Source organism: Macrotis lagotis, chromosome 2, assembly GCF_037893015.1.
Source record: "Macrotis lagotis isolate mMagLag1 chromosome 2, bilby.v1.9.chrom.fasta, whole genome shotgun sequence".
Taxonomy (NCBI): domain Eukaryota; kingdom Metazoa; phylum Chordata; class Mammalia; order Peramelemorphia; family Peramelidae; genus Macrotis; species Macrotis lagotis.
In genome coordinates, this window is record NC_133659.1 from 127,142,420 (window position 1) to 127,159,048 (window position 16,629).

Here is a 16,629-nt window from a genome sequence, read left to right on the forward strand (position 1 = left end):
TCATTACAGTAATTTTTTGGAATTTTGATTGGTAGGGCACTAAACAAGTTGTTTAATTTTGGTAGAATTGTCATTTTTATTATATTAATACGACCTATCCATGAGTAGTTGATGTTTGCCCAGTTATTTAAATCTGATTTTATTTGTGTGAGAAGTGTTTTGTAATTGTTTTCAAAAAGCTTCTGAGTCTGCCTTGGCAAGTAGACTCCCAGGTATTTTATATTGTCTGAGGTTACTTTGAATGGGATTTCTCTTTCTAGCCCTTTCTGCTAGTCATGTATAGAAATGTTGAGGATTTATTTTATATCCTGCGACTTTGCTAAAGTTGCTAATTATTTCTATTGATTTTTAGATGATTTTTTGAGATTCTCTAGGTATATCATCAACTCTCACTGTCTTGAAGGGATATTGACCTTGACTGCCATCCTGATAGCTTTTAAAGTCCCATATAATAGAAACCATGCTCCTATGATTTTTGTTTACCCCTCCTCAGGGCTAGCTGAGTCAGAGGAGAAGGAGGAATGGTAGTTTAAGATATACCCACATGCACACACACATCTAAAGAAGAGTATGAATTGGGGGTGGTCAGAGGGTAGACAACTATTAGTGTACCTCAGTTCATCTAGGTGAATAATGAGGGTTTTTTTTGTTTTTTAGATTTTTCAAGGCAATGGGGTTAAGTGGCTTGCCCAAGGCCACACAGCTAGGTAATTATTAAGTGTCTGAGGTCAGATATGAACCCAGGTATTCCTGACTCCAAGGCCGGTGCTCTATCCACTACGCCACCTAGCCACCCCAGAATAATGATTTTTTTAATTCATTATCTAAATTTGTGGTTGAATTCTTTCATTTTCCTTTGTCCATTTTCCAAACACTTCATTTTAATTTTTAGATTGGTGATAGTATTTAAGGTTTTGGAAGAAAGGAAAATCAGATTCCTGTCAGAGAAGTTATATTTTGCTTTATAAATGTAATTTTAGATCACTCTTTATCCAGTTTGGAGCCTACATACACTGCTAAATGGAGAAAATATCTTCACTTGAAAATGTGTTTTTACACAGCTTACGTAAGTATTTTATTTAGCATTATATAATGTAAAAATGTTGTTCCCTCATGTCACATTTGCTATTTGTGAAAACATTTGATTAATTCTTGGTCTAATTCAGAGCAAAAAAATATCACAACTCAGTCTGTTCATTAATGCTAGTACAAATATTTCATTTGACACTGAACAGGGAAAATTAATTGAATGAGATCATCCACATCTTATTCTACCCTATTTTCTAGTTAACAACTTCAATGATTGTACTCTCAATGTGGTTAGAGAAGTATAATATTGTTAAATTCTACACAGAGCCTATTTAAAGGTATGAATACTTTTATTTCCTAAATATAAATTCCATTTAAAAGAATTAAACTCTATTTTTGTTCCATGACATCCCATAATGTTCCTTGGTTACCCAAATGCATGGATCTAACTCAATATGACATTTTTTTCATTGGCTTTTTTTGGCTAAATAGCCCTTTTCACTGAAGTTTAAAAACCCTTTGTCCCCCCCCCCAATAAAAATTAAACAAATGCAAAGTTCTGCTCCATTGCCCCTATATTGGTATGGAGGTAAAAACTAAATTATCAAAGGTTAAGCCAGCAAAGCATGACTTTTTCTAGTTTCTGCATTCTTAAAAGATTTTGAGGAAAGGCTCATTAACAAACAGGATAATTGTCTCGTGCAGAAAAGTTCATTAATAGGCTGTCTGAGAGATAACAATTTTTTATTATAACCTTCTGTTTGGGACAAGCTGTTCAACTTCTACTTTAATGGTGGTGATTATGTTAGAAAAATATACAGGGTGCTGAGACTCACAGTTTTAGACTATCTATAAACAATAACTCTATAGATACTTCATATATAGGATATTTGTCCGTTGACCTTCATTATTGATAAGCTATTTATTGGAAGAAATAAACCACATTAATATTGGTACATGAACCAGAAGACAAAAAAAGAAGCTATGGTTAAAGTAATGGATAGATTGTAGCCTCTCCTTGAAGAAGTAAACAAAAGGTGGATATATTTTCATTCTGTCCCAGTGGCAGCAAAAATATTAACACATATAAGCAAAAAAGACCACAGTGAAGGTAATTGTCTCATATGCCTTAAGCTCTGAAGAGTAAAATCACCCAAAGGACAATGGAGAGTTATGGGACATGTGTAACTGGGCTGTACTATATGAATGGAGTATGGAAAATTGTTGAGTAAATTCATAATCAGAGAAAGGAAGTAGACAAGTCATTTAATAAGAACAAAAGATAACACTGTTGCTGCCTGTGAAATGTATAAAGATTAAAAAAGAAATTAGGACATTGAGTAGATTTTCTGTGCCTAATCTATGGCATCAAATTAATAAAAATATAGAATCAAAAGGCATGATTAAGGTGGCAGTTGTACTGATGGAGAGAATATGTACATTAGAAATTATAGATTCATTAAAGTCAAGATAAAAAGTAGTTCAATGTTATTATTTATGTAATAATTCTTGATGTACTTGAATATATCCTTTGCTTTCTTTTCACACTGACTACCATTTTTATTTTTTAAAATAAATGTTTTAAAGTTATTTTTTTAACCCTAAATTTCTATTCCTTTCATTAGTTTGGTTGTTTTTTCTTTAGACCTGTCTTAATCACATTTTTTATTTTTGCCTTGTGCTGAATAGATTGGAAAAACTCACCATTGTAAAAAAAAATCTAGTATATACAAATTTTAAGCACTGAACAAGTTTTATATATATATATATATTTCCTATTCCATATAAGATGTGATTTATTCTTGTTGAACACTTTTATGAGCTTATTTTAAGTAAGACTACATTGATTTCTATCTTTCACAAGTTTGTAAGACCATTTTAAGTTTGGTGGGTCAAAGCATACGCTATGAATGTCCATCCTCCCAATTCCTTTATCCTAAGCATTTATGTTGAAAACCAGTCTTGACTTACCACCCAGTATTGCCTTCCTAGGTTGGAAGTGAACTGCTGAAAACCTCTCTTTGGTTTTGACCCTTTAGTTATGTATTCACCCTAATAGACTATCTTTCTATATGGTTTTTGGCTGAAAGAAGTAATGGACAGGGGTGGCTAGGTGGCGTAGTGGATAAAGCACCGGCCTTGGAGTTAGGAGTACCTGAGTTCAAAAATCCAGTCTCAGACACTTGATAATTACCTAGCAGTGTGGCCTTGGGCAAGCCACTTAACCCCATTTGCCTTGCAAAAAAAAAAACCTAAAAAAAATGGACAGACATTGATCTTCCTCTCTGGCTTTATTTTAGAATCCATCTTTAAATCTAAACTTCAACCAGGGAAATTTCTCTAGTAATCCTTGATATCAGAGTTCTTTCTACCTTCTAAGTATCTTCCATTCTTGAATACTTTTAAGAAAGTTCAGTCTTCTAATATTTGTAATATATTCAAGACCTTTATTGGGCTAATAAAAATTTTCTTTTATTCCTGAGAGGAAATAAAAAGCTTTAAAGAAATTAGTATTTGAAATAATAGACAAAGGTATTTTTATGTGACATATTTGAAGTGTAAAAGAATTGATATCTTTGATGAATGGCATTTGGAGAAAGAAAAAATGAGAAATCTTATTTTTTTCTTCCATCAGGCTTATTGTTATCATGGGCAGACCTTACTGGCAAGTGATAAATGTGGTGAAGCAATCAGATCTCTCCAGGAATCAGAAAAATGTAAGCTTTCCTGCCTAACTGCTTTAAAAGCTTAGCTTTTTATTTTTTTAAGGAGATAAAAGGCTCTTCAAATGGGCTGAAGGGGACCTGGGAGGGGAATTTTTTAAAGTTTATATTGAAAACTTTGCCTCTAATTTTATTTATTAATTTCATTTTTTTATTGATTTTTATTTAAGATATTATTTTGAGTTCTACAATTTTCCCCCCAATCTTACTCTCCCCCCCCCCCCCCACGGAAAGCAATCTGTCAGTCTTTACTTTGTTTCCATGTTGTACCTCGATCCAAATTGGTTGTGATGAGAGAGAAATCATATCCTTAAAGAAGAGACAAGAAGTCTAAGAGGTAACAAGATCAGACAATAAGATATCTATATTTTTTTCTAAATTAAAGGGAATAGTCCTTGAACTTTGTTCAAACTCCACAGCTCCTTATCTGGATACAGATGGCACTCTCCTTTGCAGACAGCCCAAAATTGCTCCCGATTGTTGCACTGATGGAACGAGCGAGTTGTTCAAGGTTGAACATCACTCCCATGTTGCTGTTAGGGTGTACAGTGTTTTTCTGGTTCTGCTCATCTCACTCAGCATCAGTTCATGCAAATCCCTCCAGGCTTCCCTGAAATTCCATTCCTCCTGGTTTCTAATAGAACAGTAGTATTCCATGACATACATATACCACAGTTTGCTAAGCCATTCCCCAATTGAAGGACATTTACTTGATTTCCAATTCTTTGCCACCACAAACAGGGCTGCTATAAATATTTTTGTACAAGTAATGTTTTTACCCTTTTTCTTCATCTCTTCAGGATATAAACCCCAGTAGTGGTATTGCTGGGTCAAAGGGTGTGCACATTTTTGTTGCCCTTTGGGCATAGTTCCAAATAGCTCTCCAGAAAGGTTGGATGAGTTCACAGCTCCACCAACCGTGTAATAGTGTTTTTGCCTCTAATTTTAAAAAAATATATTGATACTTTTTATTTTCTCGTCATTATCATGTCCAAATATATTCTTCCTCCATTTCATCCCCAGAGATCTGTCCTTTTAAAAAAAGAGGAGAAAAAGTTAATTTTGTAACAATCATAGTTCTTCACCTTTTAGTTTGTATCTCATTTCACTGTTCTTAGGAATCTTGTTTTTTACTAAATAAAGCATTGAATAACAAATATAATCTAATAAACTTTACTTTTTATATGCAGTTTATGCCAAGGCTGAAGCACTGTGCAAAGAATATGGAGAAACCAAAGGACCTGGAACAACAGCCAAACCTTCAAGTCATCTGTTCTTTAGGAAACTTGGAAGTCTAGTGAAAAATACTTTAGAAAAGTGTCAGAGAGAAAATGGATTCATGTAAGTATAGATGTCTATGTACCAGAATCTTTGTTTTTTATTATATTTAATTAAGTTATATAGAAATATGTTTACACAGAGAGTAACTTCACTTTGTCTTCCTTTTTTTCATGAAAATGTTTACTTTGAATTTTGTAACACCTAAAAATGTTCATTGCCAAATGTTCCATTCCTTAAGTAATAAGACTTTAGCTGACGGAGAGGAATAACAATTCATTTTACTAGAATGCCCCTGGACATCTGTTCATTCACCTTTCCATTCATATGTACCTTTGAGCCTTAATCTATAGGTAGAAAACCATTTTTTTCCTTTCAGTTCTCTTCCTCAGTCTTATCAGGCTGATTCTCCTTCCCTTTATTTAAACAGCTCCTAAAATTCTACTTCCACCATGAAGAATGGTCCATAAAACATTACTGACCTGTCTCACTCCTAGAATTAATTGGAGAACAATATAATTATATTAGTTTGCCACAACAAAAATGTTTTAATCTTGGTCTCTATTTTTGATATATCATTCATTTCTAATTAATTCAGCTAATGTTCAGCAGTGATGACTAGTTAGAATATACTTCTATTCACATTTCTTTAGGAACTATTTGTTTATCAATAGAGCTTTTTTTTTTTAAAGAAAAGGAAAATTATAACTAAAATCTTTAGCAGCCTTTGGAACAAAATAACTAACACAATAAAACTTGTCAGTTTGACTGACTTTAGCAAACATAATTTTGATATTACTGAGAGTCACTAAAGAACAGAGCAGTCAATGAAAATCACACAAGTCAATCAAGGAACATAAACTCAGTGCCTGCTATGTGTCAGGTTAGGAAACATCTTCCTGTGAAGTTGACATTATCTCATTAGACTATTTTGGTAAGTAAGGGTCATCCTTTTTGGAATCATCTGTGACACCCCAAAGATTCATTTTTAATAGGTGAAGAGAAGTGGTTGAGATGAGTCATGTGTCTCTGGTTTTCTTTAAGAAAAATTTGGCATTTAAATTGTTGTTTAAATTTTCTTTTATAGCTATTTCCAGAAAGTACCAACAGAAGCACCACAACTTGAACTCAAAGCAAACTATGGTCTTGTAGAGCCTGTACCCTTTGAATTTCCTCCTGTAAATGCACATTGGACACCAGAAATACTGACTGCATTTGATCTCACCAAGAGGCCAAAGGATGATAGTGTATGAGTTTTAATTCTTCCATTTCTCTTTTAAATTTAATATAAGGATTATAGGTTTGTTATTTTAATAATATGTTTCATTTCCTCTTATAGTAAAGATAGAGGTTTGCTTGAGAGCAATGACTATTAAATTAACTAATATCCAGGAAGACACTGCAATATTTTCTCATTCTGAAAAAAAATTTCCAAATGTTTCTTCCTAATTGCCTAGAAGCAAGTATTCTTAAAGTAATATATTCTCAAAGCAATATCCTTTTTTTAAAAAAGTCTGTAAACATAACTTTAAGCTGAAACACAAAGAATGAATACTAAATTTTTCATGATATGTAATTGGGGGAAAAAGATGAAACAAGGTGGGGGTTGTATCTTAAAATCTTTTAAAAAGAATGGTGTAGATAAATAATATGACTACAATAAAACTTCATAGTTGTCATGTACCATTTCATTGACTATTTGAAAATATGATCTTAATTTTAGCATTCCTGGAAATAAGGTATAAAATTACAGTTATTCATTTATGTCTCAGTAGCCTTAGTGCATAGTGCATTTTGGTTTTATAAAGGTGATGATTAAAATGGAAAAATTGAAACTTGGCATTAGATGATTAGGGATTTTTGGGAAAGATTATTAGAGATCTGTGAAAGTTAGGATTGCTTTGTTATTTCATACCCATATCACCTCTCTTAGACTTGAGTTAAAACTCTTGTGTAGTCAAACTAACTCTGTAGTAGCATTCTTTCTGTTTTGTTTTTGTTTAGCCACTTGCTAGAACATACATAAAGTGCTTTTAATGACCTCAAAGTATTGTGGGAATTTCTTATATCCAAACTTGGAGTCTTGATGTTGATGGTAGTTCTGTGAGCTCTCCCTAAGGGAGCAACTATTTAGCTTCTTATTTTTGGATCAGTTAGTTGGTTCCATGGATAGAGCACTCAATCTAGACTCAGGAATATCTGAGCCATTCAAATTCTGCCTCAACTTCATTCTAGCTGTGTGATCCTGGCTGGGCAAGTCGCTTAACTTCTTTTTTTGTTTGCTTTTTGTTTTTTGTTTTTTTAGGTTTTTGCAAGGCAAACAGGGTTAAGTGGCTTGCCCAAGGCCACACAGCTAGGTAATTATTAAGTGTCTGAGAGCGGATTTGAACCCAGGTACTCCTGACTCCAGGGCCAATGCTTTATCCACTATGCCACCTAGCTGCCCCAAGTTGCTTAACTTCTTATCTGCCTCAGTTTCCTCATCTTTAAATCAGGATAATAGAATCTATTTCTCAGGGTGTTTGTGAGGATAAGTGAAATAATATTTTTAAAGTTCTTTGTAAACCAAAAAGTGCATTATATAAATGTTAGGGATAGTTGTTTTATTGTTATGGCTCATTTATTTCCTTCCTTCTCACAAAAAAAAATGAGGATAAATGATATAAATCTGTTATCTACTGTGCCATTCAGAATTTCTTCTCTAACAGAAATGATACTTTCTAAATTATATATGTAGTGGTGTGACCAACTTTGTCAATACTTAGATTGTCACATTAAAAATGTTCTATCTTCAGAAAAAACTGATAAGTATTTTAATTTACTAAACCTTGCCTCAGATATTTATAATTCTTTTTCCTTTCCCCCAGGCCAAACCCAAACCAGAGGAAGAATTGAAACCAATCAAAGAGCCTGATATCAAACCGCAGAAAGATAGTGGCTGCCATATTTCCTAGAACACTATAGACATAGTGAACTCCTCTCTTGTGGATTGATTTTAACTCTGGGATTAGATTCTTTTTTGTGATTCCTCTGGAGCCTGAAGAATAATTTGCTTCTTTCCATGTGGGCCTTCACTATTTTAATGCTCACTTTTTTAATAGGATGGGTTGTATATGGGTTGTATTTTTTTGTTGTTTTAGTGCTTTATTTCTTTGTTTCTACTTTAATTCACTAGAACAGCTTCTGTAGATCTTACTTTGACTTGAAGATCTGGAAGAAGTATTTTTTTGGGGGGAGGATTCTAGAGTAATAGTTTCAGATTAATATATTAAATTATGAAAAAGAATCATGGTTCTTGTCACAAAAAGATGTGTTCTCATTTCTCACCTGTCATTGAAATCAGAGGAGAAGTATAGATGAGAGTCAACAAGGAAAAAACAGTTTTTACTTCCTTATGGTTATATTGCATCATTGTACAAACCTGTAACACTCCCATGCTATTTAATATTTCTCATGTAAAATAGCTTTCCTATAATGCAAGAATCTGAAAATTGTTAGCAACTAGACTCCTTGATATGTTTTTGCTTGAAATTAATATTTTAAAAACCAGAATTGTAGTGTACATGTTGGAGCATTAATATAACCGAATTTTATTTCTAGTTGACTAAGCATAGGCTTAACTTTTTTCTTGAGCTAAATATTTATTTTAAAGCCCTTTTTCAAGAATTTATGTGACTAAAGGAACTAAGTTGTATATAACAAGCTTTAGTATATCTATAAAGGTAAGGTAAGAAGAAATCCTTCCTTGGAAATTATATACCATAATGCAGAAAATTTTTAGACTTGAAAAACTACCTCTTTGTAATTAACACTGGTTATCCTCTATTTCTCTTTCAAAGAAGTATCCAAGTCAATGTTATTAGTTTTCAGACTTAAATATATCCTCTTCTCATAAGACTTTAAGTAATAGTTGGTGTGCTCTGTTAGAATGAATGAATAAAAAGCATTTATTAAGTGCTTACTCCTTTATTGAGCACTGTGCTACACATAATAGAAAGTTCTACAGAGCAGAGGGAGAGGTCTGGAATTCCTGAGGATGCAACAATAAGGTGGATAACACAGCTCAAAGGTCCTTAGGTGTAGCAGGAACTTGAATAACTGACCATGAGTCTGTTAGCATGTTAGAAAGACTGACATTATGACCTGTTGACTTAGTATTACTTTTGACCAGAGAATATTTCAGGATTGAGAGAGCAAGAAGTTAGATAAAAGGTGAACTGGCTGTGAAGGAGCTCCAAGCAAAGCAAAGTTAGTGTATCTAGGTACAGTGGGGTTATAGCAGATGATACTTTAACAAATTGTCAGTTGTTGAAATGTAGACCTAGAAGAAATCCTTAGAAATGGATCATTTAGTCTAATTCCTTGGCAAGCATTTGATTATTTTGCAGTTTTAACACTTTTACTAAATGGTGCATCACTAAATATATTTACAGAAGCCTTTTTGGTTTTCAACTGTTTGTGGATCTCTTTTTTTTTTTAAAGTTACCAGAGGTTTGATGTAAGCCATACTGACCAAATGTTAATCTTACATTTATCACTGAGTGGCAGTCAAGTCTAACATCAACATTAGCAGTGCTCTGCACATAGAAATTTTTCATGTATATTATGTTTTAGTGCATTTCACCCTAGATTTATTTTGTTTTCATATTGAGTATTTTATATATGATTCCTCCTTCCATACATAAAATAACGTTCAGTATGTATCATTTTTTTTGTAAGATACTGTAAATACTAAGAGTAATGATTGACAGTTTTATAAAGGGTTGGAAATAAATATCCTGTTTAAAGCTGACATACAGCTAGAATCTTCTGTCATAAAATTTTGGCATATGGAGGATTTTTTAAAATGAAGAGGTTGGGGGGTGGCTAGGTGGCGCAGTGGATAAAGCACCAGCCCTGGAGTCGGGAGTACCTGGGTTCAAATCCGGTCTCAGATGCTTAATAATTACCTAGCTGTGTGGCCTTGGGCAAGCCACTTAACCCCATTTGCCTTGCAAAAAAAAAAAAAACACCTTAAAATGAAGAGGTTGCATGAAGGTTAGACATCATATATGTTACTGTTTATATTAGTTCTACATAATTATTGTCTGATTGTCAGTCAGTCCTGGTCTTCTATTACTGTCAAAATCATTGATTCTGTAGGCAATTCCTGTCCCACCTATTCTTAAGAAGAAAAATTTTACGTATCGGGTTCCTTGAGATTTTAAGATTTATTTCCCATTGAATATTTATGCTTTTACTAAGTTAATAAGACAACTAATGCACAACAAGATTATGATTTTTCTCAGTAAAGTTTTTAAAAGCTACTTCTATGTATACATATATATATTAAATTGTATCAATGTTACTTGATTTCATGTACTATTTAATTCTGTTTTAATGCCTACATGCACTTTTTGATATGACGAGTTTTCATCTGTCTATCTTGGTAGAATTTGGCCTGGGTCTCTAGTTGATATTAATGTGTAGCACATATAATATGATTCAATATTCTGAGCATATGGTCAGAAAAATTTTATCATTTCTCTATACAATATTGTGCAGTAAACTTTGCACGTTACAAACTTTATATTGCATTTCCAGTGCTATATAAAAGTCTTTGTAATTATTCTTTTCCCTTTGTTGTACTTAGCACATTAGAATACAGTTAGTATTCAGATGAAAATATCTTTAGTGTATGTTTTACTCTCTTCAAAAAATAAATTTGTAGTGCCACTTTGGATGATCTTCATCTCTGTATCTGAAGACTTAGACATTTACTTAACTCAATAATCTTAGACATGTTTTAATAGTTGTGTAGAAAGGAGCTTATTCAATCACATATGAAACCTAATGAAGCTCATGCTTGTTTTGATCTTGAGAGGGTTGTACGAGCTATTGTCATTCCTAAATTTTATGTATGTTCTTGAGAGAACATAAATTTATTTCTTGATTCTTCTGAATCTTTTAACAGGGCTGACCATTTCATTCCCACTGCATAGTAGTTGATGGAATATGTCTAGATAATTTAGCACATAGAAAGCAGTTTTGAGTTTCAAGAACAAAAAATTATGAAGATGTGAAAGAATGGGGTGGCTAGGTGGTGCAGTGGATAAAGCACCAGCCCTGGAGTCAGGAGTACCTGGGTTCAAATCCAGTCTCAGACACTTAATAATTACCTAGCTGTGTGGCCTTGGGCAAGCCACTTAACCCTATTTGCCTTGCAAAAAAACCTTTAAAACAAAAGATGTAAAAGAATTATATTGTAAGATATCAGAATAGAAGGCTGAAAATTTGTTACTGTCTACCTTTCTTACTAGAAGAGGCGGCCCTGGTCCCAACCACTACTTTTTTGCCAGAGGAGGCCTGACCTGCACTGGCCAGCTTGCCCTGACTACCACTACTACCACCAGGCTGACCCTTTTCAACAGCCTCTCTTTTGAAGTTCACTCTGTATAAACTATTCACGGGATCTAGATCATGTTGTATGCTGACCAATTTGCTTCATCTTCATCTGCCTTCAAGGGGATTTCATCCATCTTAATGCTCCATTGAGTGAACCTATTAGGGTTCATCTGATCCTATGACCAACCTGCTCCTTAGTCCACAAGCATTTATTGAGTAGTTGCAGTGGACAATGTAGTAAGAAAGGCCCTAAGAAGTCCTGCTCTCAAGGAGCTTGCATTCTAATGGGGGAAAATTATATACTAAAGACTGTTCAAACAAGATACATGCAGAACCAGTTGGTATGTTAGACGTCAGTAGCATCAAGTGGGATCCAGAAAAGCCTAAGAGAGAAGCTAGGATTTTAATTACACTACACTCGGCTGTAGGTATTAATGGGTTATCCCCTGGATCCCTAACATGAGAATCAAAACAGGCATTCCTCAATTCAGTCAGAACCTTATCATTGCCTTTCTCAACCCTTTTTTCAGTTTTCATGTTTCTTGACTTATTTGCAGTATTTGAGACTGGTGACCAACCCCTTCTCCTGGATAAACCCTTCTCAGTTTCTGTGACACTGTTTTCCTGATCATCCCATACCTTACTACTATTTCATATTATACCCTCTAACCCCCTGGTTCTTTCTTGGGCCCCATTTCTATACTCATAATCTTCTCTGTGCAGATGATTCATAGATAAGCATCCAGTCAGCCTCTTAGACAGTGATGTAGTAGTAGCTATCAGACCTTTCAAACTGAATGTCCCGTAGTCATCTCAAATTCAACTTGTCCAAAACAGAACTTGATTTTTACTTCCCAAATCTCCTCTTCTACTGGCCTTCCCTATTTGTCAAATAGGCCACATCCTTTTAAGTCTCTAAAATCATAACCTCATAATGACTCACTTTTCTTCATCAATCAATATAGACAGTAGCTATCTTACATCTACCTCTGTAATATCTACTTTGTCTATTCTTTCACTGCTCATGCTGTCACTACCTTAGTTTTTATGTCCTCATCACCTTAAACTATTGCAATGACCACCTAATTGTATTCTCTACATCATAGCTCTTTCCTTTCTAGAGTAACCTTCAAACTATTGCCAAAGTGTTATTTTCCTTAAGCAGGTATATGAAACTTCACTTCAGCTCAATATTGCCTTCATATCAAATATGGATTCAAGTTTAGCTTTTGATGATCTTCAAAAACCTGACCCCAACCTATTTTTTCAGCCTCATTCATTCCTTTCCACACTCTACAATCCAAACTCACTGTCTCTGCTCCTCACAAGCTATTCACTTGTTTCAATTATATCTGACTCTTCATGACCCCATTTAGGGTTTTCTTGGCAAAGATATTGGGTTGGTTTGCCATTTCCTTCTCCATTTTACAAATGAGGAAAACAAGGCCAAGGCCAACTGAAGTGATTTGCCCAGTGGCTCATGTCTGGGACCAGATTTAAACTCATCAAGAGATGAGATCCAGAGCTCTGTACACCTCCCCACCTCACTGTCTACCATATCTGATGCCTTCACCTTCTTCAGGACTCAAACACCTCTAAATATATGAAGCCTTTCCTGACCCTTCCCCTCAAACCCTATGGCCATTCCCCCATTTTTTTTTTTTTTAGTATTCTGCATGTACTTATATATGCACATATTGCCTTCCCAATAAAATGTGTGCTTTTTGAAAGGGAATATTTCATTTTTGTCTTTTTTTCTCAGTGCTCAGTATTTGACAATTTTTGGTTCTTTCCTTCTCCATTTTACAGATGAGGAAACAAAAACCAGGGGTAAGAGACTTGTCCAAGGTCGCTTAGCTAAGTGTGTGAGGCCAGATTTGAACTTAAGCTGAGTTTTCCCCATTCCAGGCTGGATCTACTACATCCAACTGCTACTTTCTTAATTAAGTTGAGTGTCAGTTCCCACACACTAAAAGAACTTTACCCTGAACATCACTTGTACAAAAATATTCATAGCATCCCTGTGTGTGGTGGCTAAGAATTGGAAATTGAGTGAATGTCCATCAATTGGGGAATGGCTTAATAAACTGTTATGTGTATGTCATGGAACACTGTTCTATTAGAAACCAGGAAGGATGGGAATTCAGGGAAGCCTGGAAGGATATGCATGAATTGATGCTGGATGAAATGAGCAGAACCAGAAAGACATTGTACATCTTAATGGCAACATGGGGTGATGATCAACCTTAATGGACTTGTTAATTCCATCAGCACAACAATCGGGCATGATTTGGGACTGTCTGCAATGGAGAATACCGTCTGTATCCAGAGAAAGAATTGTGAAGTTTAATCAAAAACCAAAGACTATAATTAAAAAAAAAGAACCTGCTATCTTATGTAATTTTGCTATGTCTTTATTTTTTTTCCTTAAGGATATGATTTCTCATCACGTTCAACTTAGATCAATGTATACCATGGAAACAATGTAAAGACTAGGACTTCCTTCTTTGGGAGGTGGGGGGAAGGAAGCAAGAATGGGGGGGGGGGAGAATTGTAAAGTTCAAAATAAATTAGTTTTAAAAAAAAACTTTACCGTCTCCTACCAACAGCAATGTAATCGCTTTTTTAAGCTTTTCCTTCGAAAGAATAATGTGCATTCGAGTCATGACAGTGTTGATTTAGTGTCTCCAACCTCCTTGATTTTCATACCTCATTTGCTGCATTCCAGTTATTTGATATCTTTACACAAAAACTAAAGCTTCTAGGATCATGGGATGTAGAGCAGGAAGGAACCACAGACACTATTGGGTCCATCTAAAGACTTACCTTTTTCAGATCTTTCACTAAGACTAGATTTGGAATAAAGCATACTGAATTAAAGCATTAGCCACTCTAGGATTAAATAACTATCCCTAATTAATCAATCTTTTAATTACCTACTATTGGTCTTACTGCTTCCAAGCAATCCTCTCAAGTCTATCCTCTCAGCTGCAAAGTTAATATGTCTAAAAATACAGTTCTGAGCACATCAATTCTTCAAATTTCTTTTGTAGCTTCCTATTGAAGGGCTACTGGGTGATACAGTGAAGACTCAGCTTCATGGTTCAAATCTAACCTCAGACACTTCCTAGTTGTGTGACCCTGGGTAAGCCACTTCACCCTGTTTGCCTCAGTTTCCTATCTGTAAAATGAGTTGGAGTATCCTTGTCATGAAAACTTCAAATGGAGTCAGAAAGAGTAAGACACAAATAGCAACAATTGCCACTGTCAAAATGAAAGCATTTTAGCATTTAAAACCCTTCACAATCTAATATTAATCTGCTTTTCTATACTAATTTCATATGCTTGGCTTGACAGGAGCTTAATGTTTACTGATTGATTGATTATGCAATTTCTGTCCTAGCCCATGTCCTAGCTGTTCCCACTTAAAGTTACCACGTCCAGATAATTGCATCCAAGGGTAATTAAAAGAAGTGGCAGATAAAGCCAAGAAAAGGAGAAACACCTTAGGACTGAAAAAAAAAACAAATGAGCAATATTCAAGAACACAAAATTATCAAATTTCAGCTCCTGAAACAACTGAAAGGATGAAAAATGCCTTTTCATCTTCCAAAAAATGCAGTTTATTGACCAGTCTATTATGTTAGTACTATGTGAATCTGGAATAAGCACTATCTAGAGACTGAAATGGTTTGAAATGAAATAGTTTAATGGTTTGAAATGAAATAGTTTAACTAAGAAAGCAGGATGGATTGTGTTTGGGAAATTGTGTCAATGGTTTCAACAACCTCAAAGACAAAAGTCCTTTTTAACCCAAAATATTCTGGTGATGGTGTGAATCCTGTAATGTCTTAAACTCTTTAGATTCAAGTTTGCCTATGACTCAGAGGGAATTGGTAGTATCAAGGTAAATGATCATTTAGTTCTCTCTCATGGGTTGTAATCTGATAGAGATTGTTATTCTTTTAGATAATTCTCTTCAGCAATCATAGCTCTAACCAGGTCTTATAATATTCTGGGATTGAGTGCAATCATAACATCATCTGCAAATTGGACTATTTGAATGAAAGCACCACTTATTGGACATATATCTCCCATCTGTATCCTGCACAGAGCAATTTCCACAATAAGCAAAATCCTTTGGTGAACACTCAAAATAACTTGTTTTAGAATAGTAGCCACATATCAATATATACAAGAAGTAGCATGATGTTTAACATTAATTTACAATTAGAGAAGGAAATGTATTGGTCATAATAGGAAAAAAATTAAGTAGAAAGGATGATAAAGTCCTTCACAGATAGGATCACAGATTTGGAACTTAAAAGGATCTTAGAGGCCAGCTAATCCAATCTCCTTCATTCTATAAATGAGGAAACTGAAGCCCAGAGAATTTAAATGACTTCTCCCTGCTAACCCAGCCAGGGTCAGTAAGATTTGAAACCTAACTTGCACTCTATCCACTCTGCCATGTCACAGACAATAGCAAAACACCACTCTGGTCATTAAAATATAAAAGTAAAAATCTAGGAAAAAAAGACTTTCAGGACATAGGCCGAACATTCAAGAGACCCTATAAAATGGATGGGGACAAAGTTGTACCAAAGGAGGGAATAGACACATTGATGAAATCATAGATCCAATGAAGTATTCTATGGATTAACTATGAGATTTGCTAAATTGAAAAACTAATGAAAGCAGGACCTCTTTAAATTAGTCACTTGGAAGACATCACATAAAGTGGATATATTATCTGGAACCCCCTTAAGGCACTAATTATGGAGGTGAACACAAAATTTAACCCAAAAATCACATCTTAAAGTAGGCTAGAGAATGACGTTCGGTCTTCTGTCCACATCTTGCTTCTGTATGTAAACAAAGAATATTTCAAAAGCAATAATGTTAAGTTTTCGAACCTCTTAATGGTTTGGCCAGTGATAACAAGTGCAGGAGGTTTTTTTTTGTTTGTTTTTATAAAAATGTAAGTCTTGTCACTACCATAGTAAGAACAAGTTTTGTACTATATAACTTACTAAAATGTAGCCATTGTGCTCTGGTACATTCCCAAGTAGTCCATTAGATGGCAGAAGAACATTCAACATAATTTAAATACAAACAGTTCTGTGACTCCCTCATTCCTTTATATTCCCTACAAATCCTTTCATTTTAAAATAACAATAAACATACAAGTTCTTTTGTTCCTTTCAATTAGGAA

At 34.4% G+C, this 16,629-nt stretch overlaps 1 protein-coding gene across 2 annotated transcripts in view; it reads left to right on the forward strand.

Moving 5' to 3' along the window:
- BROX (BRO1 domain and CAAX motif containing) overlaps positions 1-14,999 on the forward strand; it is a 41,177-nt gene extending 26,178 nt beyond the window's left edge. For both annotated transcript variants that reach the window (XM_074222733.1, XM_074222734.1), the window contains 5 exons: positions 981-1,066; positions 3,665-3,746; positions 4,943-5,093; positions 6,118-6,277; positions 7,898-14,999. In XM_074222733.1, coding sequence (XP_074078834.1) covers positions 981-1,066; positions 3,665-3,746; positions 4,943-5,093; positions 6,118-6,277; positions 7,898-7,984 — 566 coding nt within the window. In that variant the 3' untranslated portion in view covers positions 7,985-14,999. The remainder of the gene's footprint in view (positions 1-980; positions 1,067-3,664; positions 3,747-4,942; positions 5,094-6,117; positions 6,278-7,897) is intronic.
- The last annotated feature ends 1,630 nt before the right edge of the window (positions 15,000-16,629 follow it).